Below are 11,943 nucleotides of genomic sequence, written 5' to 3'. Positions count from 1 at the left end.
GAAGCTACGTTTAAATAAGATAAATTTCTTATTAGGATTTGGTGTCTTCATAAGAATTGTAGATATGGAAGTCTAGTTTCATATCATTCAAGAATCAACCAATTTGGAGCAACCTACAGTGAGATATGAATTTTCTTCTATCAACACTCAATTCCGTCACAGCACTATATCTTGCAAAGATTAATTTATTTGACCTACTTATACTCCGAATTTGAAGTTATGTTCTTCATGAAAGTTGTAGGTAAGGATGTTGTGATTACCCAGAAATTTGAATCACCTAATTTGGACCAACTTATGAAAAGTTATGCCCAAAATACAGAGGCTGTATTATTTTCGTCGAGAATTGAAATACCGACATACAACATTTTAGGGGTTGTTACAAAATACCTAAAGTAGGCAGATCCAAACGGGCGCTAAGCATCACTAAAATGGACATTGGAATCTTTGTTAGTATAGGGGCGGCTATATATATAAAGGATAACATATTTTTGCCCTCGAAGGAGAAAAGTCACTTTTTTAAAAAAATTAAATTATTTTTTTGATAACATAAACATCACCAAAGTATATTTTTGTTTAAATATACATATTATATGTATATTTTAATATAAGGTATATATTACTATCTAATATACTTTGTACATATCTCATAAATTAGACCATCGAATTATTCAGTCCAATAATTATCCCCCAAAACATTTTCCTAATAGATGACTTCTATCATACTCTTGCTTATTTTTATTTTTTGTTCATATCCTCTGTCTTTAATTATTTTATTGTTTGAAGGAAGGGTGCGGTCGATCGTCACTTTCCAATTTTCGTTTACATGAGCCTGCGTCTCACTTTCATTTGTGCATTTGAAATTCATATTTTGGCATCAACATTAATAAATTCCCTAAATCATTCTCTTTGGTGATCATATGATAGTAATTTCAACAATGCTACTAGGTATTTAAATGATTAAGTAATTTAATTAATTCAAAAATTAGCTTATTAGGGGAGGATTGTTCAAGATCATATAACAGTTCAAGGAACTCATCTATCTTTAATGTGGGAATAATTCATCACCCCTTGCACACCTAGACACTATCCAGTACTGAATGCGTGCACAAACTATCGTAAGGGTCTAATTTCATTCATCATCCCCGGCACGCCCAAATAGTGTCTGGTATTCAATGCATGAACAATCTATTATTTGGAGACGTAATAGTAAAAGCCTTATTTTGATACTATGATAGATCTTGGACCTAACTCAATCTAACATTTTTTTACGGTAAATTAAAGGCGGGTTCAAGTTGATAATTCCCGACATGAACAACTTTTGCTTTCCGGATCCTGCTACAGTAGACAACTAATTTCATACGCTATTGACTTAGTAGTAAGGTAAAAGAAAAAAGATTCAAAAAAGTAAGAATTTTTGGGATAATGTATATATGATCTTAATTTCATACGCTATTTCAGTACACATCGTGTTGTCTTTAAGTCGACCTCACATTGAAATGAGAGAAAAAAGTTAAAGGCATCATGCGGTTTCAAGAATTCAACTGATGATCAACTCTGGGCCTCAAAGATTGGAACAAATACAACAATACCTTGATAGTTAAGCCTACATTATTTTAGCATAAATCGAACATATATCTCCACCTATATAACGTACGATTAACACTCAATAATCCACCAAATATACAATATTTATTTTGTACATTCAAAGTTAATTACCAAAATCAACTTAATTAGTGATTCTGGACTTCAATTCCTCACCTTCCACCATCAGTACAATTATCAGTACCAATATTGTTGTGATCTCCTGAAATACCATTGTTCCATGCAGAAGTATAATTATAGTAACCATGATTAACCATTTTTCTCCCATATTGAAAATTATTCCTTTCTTGATGATTTACCATTTGTTGATTATTATTAACTTGTTCATAATTCGCGTATCGCATTAAATCAGCATTCGTGGCATCGAGTTCCTTCTGGAGGCGAATTACTTGCCTTTGAAGAACTGAAATTGCTCCTACACATCCATAGACAGGATCTTTTAACCGCGCCTCAGCTTCATAAGCTAGAGAATTGACTGCATCTTCTCTCTGATGAGGCTCGATTTCGTTCAAGAGCTTGCTCACATTGCTGGCCCCGAATACTTTGTGTACCGTTGTGAACTTTATTGGCTCCCCAGGAGGAAAATAAGGTGCAAAAACGCAACTTGGCAAGCATTTTCTTCTCAAGAATTTGCAAGCCGCGCATGGAGGATTAGAGTAGCTGCAGGTAGAAGACATCCTGCTTAAGTAAAGAAATTGCGAATTTGTGTTAATTCGCAATGAGTTTAAGTTATATAGTCATATTTTCGCATCATTAGATTAATTTAACATGTTATAATAGATTATTTTATTTTTGAAATTATCGCCATATCATGCGTTCTATGAAGAGTTAAAAGTACTTATTGTTGTATGTCGATTGAATTAACATGATGGTATTAAAGAATCTTATACTATATATATGTCAGTGCAAAAACTTAAATTTCAAATTCTAATATGTTAAGTGATATTCTATTACTCTATTTTCATGTTACAATAGCATACTTGATAATTGATATGTAGAGGTACTTATTCTTATTTTATATCGGATTAACACAACATGATAGTCAAATAAATTGTTTCACACTATTAGTTCACAAAACATAAATTCATCCGCAACACTAGAAATATAGGTTGTTTTCATCATGAATCAATGAAAAATTTGTGGTATAAAATATGATTTTCCCATTTCAATTCTACCAAACTAGCTATTTGAAAAAACATCGCATGGCGAACAACATATTCTAATTGAAATACTGATAATAACCACTGACATTTTTTCTTTTGTCACTAATTCAATCAAAATATACATGATACCTATATACACACTAAAGATTGAAGCTAATGAAATACTCCCCTCTTTTTTTCCGGAACATATATATTAAAGGAAAAACACGAGGATAAAATATTTCGGTAACATTATTTCTAACATCAAACTTACATCCATTTTCCTTCTACTGGAGATAGATCTTCTCAAAAGTGTGATGAGAAACACCTAATTAATTGTTATTAATCCTTAATTAAAGTGTTTTGTCGTGCAGTTGCTTGAGTACTAAATTTAAATTAATTACTAGCTACTCGTATATTTTTGTATATATTTGGCTCAATCAGCAACAAACTTGTAGTTTTGATCATATATATATATATATATATTCAGCCTCTTTTTCCCTTGTTGCTAGTTCTGCTTTATACATTTAAATAATTACAAAAAGGGTGATCATTAATATTTTCTTAAACATATTAAACCAGGAAAAATCCTCCAATTTATGAGATCGGATCAAACTAAAATCACACTCAAATTGAGCCTCTAATTAATTTGGCGTCTGGGGAAGTTAAGTCATCAATAGCTAGCCAAATCACTACAAGAAAATATAGAATTAGCTACGGAGTTTATCGATAATTTCTAGGTAATCCATCGTTAAAAAACTTCTACCTCATTGAAGTTTCTTATAGTCCATTATTAAATGAAATTAACATGAAATTTTTATTGTTTAGCTATAAAATTCTATCAATCATTGATTCCCTTTCTAGTGGTGAACATGACATGTGGACTTACTACTACTTCTAAAGTCTCTTATGATTTTATTCTGACATATATTCCACCTGCAAATTAAAGTTCCGCAAAACAAGACTTTTTTTTAGAGCAAATTATACGTACAAAATCTAAAAGTTACACAAGTGTTATTTCATTTGACTCTCCTTATCAAAATATGCCAATTAAACACATCCATATATATATATATGAAAACGTCTAAAGGTAATATACATATAGATCTACATCTTACATATATATAGAAATTGAAAGGGAAACATATTAAAGAGTACGGAAAAAAGAAGAAGATAACTATATAGAGCTTGTGATACCTCTTGATCTTCTTGGTGTTGTGACAAATTTTCAAGCTTTGTCCCTTGATTCTCCTATGATTAAAGAATATTTCACCATTAGATTTAAAAAAAAAAAAAAGAGTTGAAAGGGAAGAAAACCCTAGAACAAAAAGTTGAGAGAGAAAGAAGAGCTAGAAGGCAATAAGTATATATTACAACATTACATAAGTGAATGGAAAGCAAAAAGACCAACCATAATAAATAGGGACGGGGTTGCAATAATTAATTAACAATATTAGTGACTGTAAAGCCCCTGCCGACTTTTAATTATACTCCAATTTAATTAGAGATTATTGTATACTGTCATGATATGTTCTTGCTTCACATTCAATTTTTGAGTACATACAAAACAATACCACACTTTTGATGCTTCAAAAATTAATTACTGTCCCTCTCAGAAGAACAAGAACAAACAAAAGAAGCACGGATGCGACTGGTATAGTATTGTAGGCCTAATTTAGTAATTAATTAAAAGTATACTATTATTTTTTGGGTAATTCAAATTTCTTGGGTTAAAGTGGTTCAAAATATTCTTAATACAGTGTGATTTTGTCTGCTTTTGGCGAAGTCCGTATGATTTTTCCTAGAAGGCCCCAAACTATTAAGAGATCGTATATCTTATATATATATTTTCCCAATCTTTTCAGGCACCAATGTGAGTCTTTGATCCATCATCATGATCATCCACTGTATGCCCCCACATCATCTGAGTATTTTATGGCAATCAAAGAACGCAAATAGCTTCTTTTTGTATGTGTGAGTCTCTAAGCTCGTAAGGGAAGTAAATCGAGTCACACACCATGATTTGACTTCATCATACTCGTCTACTGAAACTGGGCTCTGATACCAGTTGTTGGGCTAAAATGATCTTAAAATACTCTTAAAATAATGTGATATTGTCCGCTTGGGGCAAACCTGCAAAGTTTTTTCCAAAACACCTCACACCATTAGGAGATCCTACACCTTATATGTAGCTTCTCAATCTTTTCAGCTACCAATGTGGGAATTTACTCACACACCCAACAATCTCGCCATCAAACTAAGTTCCTTAACTTGTGGTCCATCACGATACAGATATCAATTTTTGCAACCAAAGTCCGCAACTAGATTTTTTTGTATGTGTGGGTCTATAAGATCGTAAGGAGAAGTAAACCAAGCCTAACACTATCACCTGCCTTCGTTATACTAGGCCAATTGAATTTGGGCTTTGATAACATATTAAGTTAACCTACAATCGTAGATACATTGTATAATAAGTCTGGTATAGTTGAACTGCATACATAGCAATTAAGATATTTGGGAGAAGGTGGGAATGTACTGTCTTCGATGGAGGATAAGATGCAGAAAGCAACATTGAGATGGTTCAGACATGTGAAGAGAAGTTGGATGGATGACCCAAAGCGGAGGTGTTAAAGGTTCACTATAGATGGTTTTCATGAGAGATAGAGGATGACCGAAAAAGTATTGGACAAAGGTGATTAAATATGACATGATGTAATTTCAACTTACCAGAACACGATCTTAGATATAGACACATATTAGGATGTATATAAAATAAGGTTAGTAGGTAGCAGTCTGTTGTCTTATTTTATCCGTTTATATTAGTAGTCATACTATTGCTTTTGTAGTTTCTTGACCTTCGATTTCTGATACTATATGTTGATTCCTTGTACCTCGATTATCGTATTTTTGTTATATTACTATTTGTTGTTTTTTGCTATTATCTGTTTCTTTTGCTAGACTATTTTTTCTTGAGCCAAGGATTGTCAGAAATAACCTCTCTACCTTTGAGGTGGGGATATAATTGCATACACTCTATCCTCCTCAAACCTCGTAACTTTGTGAAATTTCACACATGGTAGGCTGTTGTTGTTGACATACATAGTAATAAACTGTTATAGCTGATTAATTATACCGATAATGTAAAATGATATTACTAGTTACTAAACATAAATGTAGCTTAAATCACTAGGGGTTGTTTAATAGCGAAACAAGTTAATTAAATAATGACAAAATTATGATGTATTTTTATTGATAGATGTTTAATTCATTGTACTAAAAGTGAAATACACAAGGCATAGTATAAAACATGTCTTTGATTTATACTGAATAAATTAAGATAAATTTTTATTTTCAATTTTACCCTATCTTCCTTAAATAAATAATCAAATGAACAGGAAATTAGAAACCGAAGCACGCAGGCTTGCAGAGTCAATTATGTCATACGATTTGTGAATATTGTCCTTTTTGTTTTTATGCTATTTGTTTCATTCTATTTGTTTGGTTCAGCAAATTCAACTTTCATTTCTTTGAAAATTAGGAATAGTATTTTACAACAACATAACAAGTGCCGCTTACTATTTTCATATACTCTTTTACTGTTTATTTTTTCCACTTGACTAAATCATGCATACGTGATATATAGACGTTTGAAAAAAGAATTATATTTCAAGAAGAATGATACATTTCTATTTACGTATGAGTTGTGTCTTTTTGATTATATGGTTTCCTATTAGTTTCATTGTTTAGCATATATAGCCTATAAGTATGATTTTCCGATTGACACATTTGAGCTTTGGCAGAAATACACATAAAGAAACTCTCCATATGTCTTTACATATAAGAAAGAACTCTTTTTCTAATGTCATAGTCCATTTTTGGTGAATCAAAGACCTGAGTGTTCGTGGTATTGAGCTAATTTTGTGCTCGATGTTGCATTAACACTTTATTGATAGTGGGTGATTGGTGTATGTTATCTTTAAAGGAAGACACCCAAATAATCAATCTAAAAAAGACACATTTTTATATTTAATAATGATTAAACTTTAAAAATATTTATTTTATCCTCAATAAAATGATTTATAACCATACAAATATTAATGACTTATTTTAGACCATAAATTTTAAAAATATCTTTTTATTTCTTAAATTTTATGTAAATCCAAATTAAATCATATAAATTGAAAAGTAAAATTCTTGTCGAAGGTTCATATAGAAAAAAATCACTCCACCTACCATATACATGGATATTCCTCAAATCTAGTTGATAAAAAAACATTAGGTTGTATTATTGAGCTCACCTAAAAACATCATAGCCTCTATTATTGAAGTCTTACAATCTTTTTGTGTCCATGTGAACAATAATGTCAATTCACTGATCCAAAATCTTTCATGAGAGGACGGATAATATTTACACGAATAGTTCAATAATCTGTCCCTTTCAGTAATGCTAGACAAATAGGATGTTATCAGTAGTTGTCTGAAAAAAAGTTGAATTTCTGTAGTAACACTTTGTACTATACAAATTAAATAAGTGTGGTGGAAAGGGACAATCACAATTATTAGTGAAAAGCTGAAAACATATTTTTATTTACTTAATTATATTATTAACAGTCTTTTTATGTACATGGGCTTGATTCTATATTCATGAGCCATGCCAGTTGAAGTGTTTGATCTTCATCTAAAAACCTAACTTGTGAAATTGAGCACTTTTATTTTACTTAAATTATATTCTCAACACACTGATATACCTTGTCGCGTCGTAAGCGGTGTCAAAAGACACCAGTTTTATAATTTATTTATTTTTTAGACATGTATCTTTAGATAATAATGAAAAATAAAAATGCTAGATATAAATATAATAAAAATGATGCAGCTTGTCATTATAGAATTTATTTATTAGCTTATTTCTTGAAATGTTGATACAAACTTGAAGTAAAATTCTGCATACTACCACTAAGAACTATGTATTTACTAACATAGAAAATTAATTAAGATACAAATAATAAAATTGACAAAAAATCATAGAAAACACATGTCATCATGAAAAAAAATCATTTGTTTTTATCTTTCCTCTTCTTTTTTTTTTGGTACATATAGTGTACTAGTAGCTAACTTTTAAATGGTCACGTGTCCGATGCCAATTCGAGATTACATTGAATTAGATAGTTATTTCCGCCATATATGGTACAAAAAGGAATTCTCTGATTAATCGAGTTAACTTTCTTGAAATATATAGCAAGAAACTACAAAATAATCTTTTTTGTTAATTGTATGGATGGATGGTGATTTTAGTTTGACGTCCTGATAAATACATGTCATGTGTATACAATAACTGTCATGTGTATGAATATACATAATTATCACTTTATTATGGTTAACAATAAATATATTTATTTTATTGAATCATTTAATTAGGTCTTGAACGTAATTCACAGCCCCAAAATTAGCGTAAATAAGAAGAATTGCGCACATTCCATTCATCACCTTTCTCGAATCCAAACATCAGAGGTTCCACTTGGCTGGACTAGTGCGTGCATATTAATGGATTAAGGGTATTTTTCACCCATCGCAACTCTTTAATTTTTTAGGGTCTCACATTGGACCTAAATTTGATATCATGTCGAATTTGATTTAACATACTTCAAAAGATAACTCAAACAACAAAAAAATTATTCAAAGCTTATAAAAAATTCAGAATTCATTCATTCATTAACGTGGGACATTTCAATTATCAAGCACCTCTCCTCTCCTTATTTATTTATTTTTTGTTTTTTTCCTAATTTTTCAAAGCAGTGCTTAAGTTAGTGGTGAAGGGATTAAATAATGAGTCGCAATTATGAAGTATTAATTAAGGGCTTCTTCTTTTTGGGAGGTGGGAATCCATTCTGATTGTGGAAATCTCTCATCATCGTAAATAAAATAGTAATTTATGTAAGCATTTTCATATTTTTGAGATACATGAATCCATACTTTATAGATTATTAATCAAAGGAAATCAATTATTGAGGCCAATTTTTTATTGTGAAGGTTAACCATATCCATTTCGATTGAAATTTAGCTCATAATTTATTTTAATAAAGTTAAGATAAGAAAAATTTAGAAATATTGAATTTCCATATTATCATTGTCACATCTTACTGATGCGCTATTTAATTGGTTCCTATATATATAAAATCGAATCTTGAAAGAAAAGAAAAGTACCTAACACGCATGCCCGTTGCATTGCATATCGCATATCAAGGGACAGATCAAGAAATTAAAATATGAGTTTATATCGATATATATAAATATTTGTTTGTGCCTATTATTATTCGCAAGTGTCGATATACATAAAATGACATCGCATCACATCAATTACTCCATATAAATATAATCACAGACTATAGCCTCACTTCACTGTATATACTTAAATTGAATAATTGAATAAAGTATTTATACCTTCAAATTTTGAATTTGCCTCGAGATACATCATCAATTATCACACATCTTGTGTGTTTTGTAAAAAAAAAGGGTAGCCCGGTGCACTTAAGCTCCCGCTATGCGCAGAGTCCGGGGTAGGACCCGACCACAAGGGTCTGTTGTACGCAGCCTTACCTTGCATTTCTGCCAGAGGCTGTTTGTAATTAATTAAATTTTAAGAAAATTAATAGACACTAGCTTAGAAAAGGGCTGCAGAAAAAATATATAGTAATCACAAAAGGTCAAAGGAAATGTGCTGCTAATGATTAGGAAGTGGATTATTGGAGCTTTAATTTTTTATTATTTATATAGTATATGCCTCTGACCCCAACTACATTTTCAATTTATTTCATTATTTTATGTCTATTGTATTTTTATTTGAATTCCTGCATAATATATTGATATATATGCTAGCTTTAGGAATTAAGATATACCCTAGATTCTGTATATGATGGTTTCAACTTTCAATTAGCATCTTTATAAAAGTATTACTTCTGCTAGTTTTTAGAAGTTTTTTTTTAAAAAAAGAATAATAGAAAAAAGGTGGGGCTTAAATAAACCTATTAATTCTAGCTCGTCATTAAGGAATTTTCGATTGAAAGTTGGTTAAAATTTATATATAGAGACTATATAACATAAAGAAATATGCTTTTGATAATCGCCGACCACCTATGCAAATTATAAGCTCACGTTCTTTTGTTTGTGTGTTTAGATATAAAAGGAGGTACCTAGCTCATCACAAACAAATAAGGAAACAAATAATTCTAATATGATGGCATGGAGTGACAGAGTCAAAATTTTTACTAAGGGGTTTAAAATATGAAGAGCCAACACACAGAGAAGTCATAGTAGATCCAATATCTATCATATATACATAAAAAAAATAATTTAAATTATGAATAAATAATATAATTGTTAAATTATGTCATACGCGTAACTTACACCCCAAAAGCTAGCTCAAAGGGAGGAGGATTGTCCAAGCCTTATAAAGAGTCCACCCACCTCGTTAACCATCAATGTGGACTTTTTGTCATTCTTCAACACCCCACCTCACGTCCAGTGTTTAGCATCTTGTGCGCGGATAATTTTAATTTCAGGGGCCCAACATTGGGTGAAACTAGTCTTGCTTTGATACCATGTTAAACTAGGTCATAGGCCTAACTTACGCCCCAAAAACTAGATCAAATAGAGGAAATTGCCCAGCCTTATAAAGAGTCTACACATCTCATTAATTACTAATATTAAAACCTTTTGTCATTCTTCAACAATAATTTTCATCTTAAGAGACTTCGAATAAACACCCTCGATTCTAGGTGCGGCTCCAACCCTAATAACATGTCATATACAATGATAAGGAGAGTATTAAAAGATTTGCTTTTTTTTTTTTAGCCCGATCACATCCACTTTTTGGAATAATCTTCTTTTCTTTTCTTTTATTTATATTTTGGGTTTGGACGTTTGGTAGTAGCTCAGGACAATAATTTAGACTTCATCAAGCTGATCAATTTAAAGGTACCAAAATTTGGAGTCTGGTAATAATAATCATTTTCCCCAAAAGTTTAACCTATTATAATATATAAGGCATTTTTATTTATTTTAGGGCCGCTGTACATTCTTACGCATTCAGAAAATATAATTTATTTTCTTGAGCTATTCTTACGCATTCAGAAAATATAATTTATTTTCTTGAGCTAAGCACACAAAGGTATTTTATGATGAGTGACGCGTTAACAAGATTCAAACTCAAAGTGATCTTTACTGTTTCCATTTTTTTTCTAATGTTAGAATTATCGTGTACTTAGAATTTTATGAATTCTGAATTTTAAATTAATAATCTGTATATATTGAATAAAATTTTAAAATAAATTAAGAATTCGTACGAAATCCCCCATAGCTAACACTCTCCTTCCGCCCCGGCTAACATCCTCAAGAAAAAAAAGTGTACTCAAAGCCAATGTCATCCATAGTATTTGACCTTAGAATTGATGCTCAAGGTCGGAGCAGATTGGAGGCTATATTGATCCGAACTTTATTGAGTCCTCAACATTGGTCCAGGAAGTAACGGTAGACTTGATGGCCCAATATAATTGTCCATAACCTTTTTGGGCCTTGAATATTCCTTCTTTTGTCATGATATTTGGGTAAACAACACAAATCACATTATTTTATGAGCTAATTACTTAGATTCATGCTAGTTTGCAATATTACATTTCTTATCATATTTTGGGCCTTGGATACGTGTATCTTCCTCTTCCAGATACATGTATCCCGAATTTATGGGGTCAAACTTAGGTGTAATTTATTTCAGGTACACCGTATCCAAGTAGATTTGCATGTATCTGACTCTCTCGCTTGCCTCTCTCCCTCTCTCGCTCGTCTCTCTCCCCACGTATTTGTATTTCAAATTGTATTTGGTATCCCAGATACATATATCTAGTGTGATTCAAATGAATTTGGGATACATAGACTATCTCGTTCGACTCCCTCCTATCTCGCTCGCCTATCTCCCTATTTCAGTGTATCTGATTGTAAAAATACATGTATTTAGGCGTATCTGACTTGAAGTCTAGTAGAATTATTAATTAATCAGACAATATGTAATTATTTCAAATTATACGAAATAATTAGTAAATATGATAAGGATGTATATCTATAAGGGAGTTTTTCCATGATATTTATAAGCCACTTGCTCGATATTTTTCGTAAACAAATTGCAGTCTACCCCAAAAAAATATTGTAT

General features: G+C 31.1%; 1 protein-coding gene across 1 annotated transcript; it reads right to left on the bottom strand.

Moving 5' to 3' along the window:
• Positions 1-1,568: 1,568 nt before the first annotated feature.
• Positions 1,569-4,130, bottom strand: LOC129873885 (LOB domain-containing protein 25-like). The gene is made up of 2 exons (XM_055949070.1): positions 3,942-4,130; positions 1,569-2,280 (listed from the first exon to the last, which is right to left on the bottom strand). The coding sequence occupies exon 2, from the start codon at positions 2,277-2,279 to the stop codon at positions 1,755-1,757; it is 525 nt and encodes a 174-aa protein (XP_055805045.1). The 5' UTR covers position 2,280; positions 3,942-4,130; the 3' UTR covers positions 1,569-1,754.
• Between the last annotated feature and the right edge of the window lie 7,813 nt (positions 4,131-11,943).

This window comes from Solanum dulcamara, chromosome 11, assembly GCF_947179165.1.
Source record: "Solanum dulcamara chromosome 11, daSolDulc1.2, whole genome shotgun sequence".
NCBI lineage: Eukaryota > Viridiplantae > Streptophyta > Magnoliopsida > Solanales > Solanaceae > Solanum > Solanum dulcamara.
This window is presented reverse-complemented; position numbering and strand designations above follow the sequence as displayed.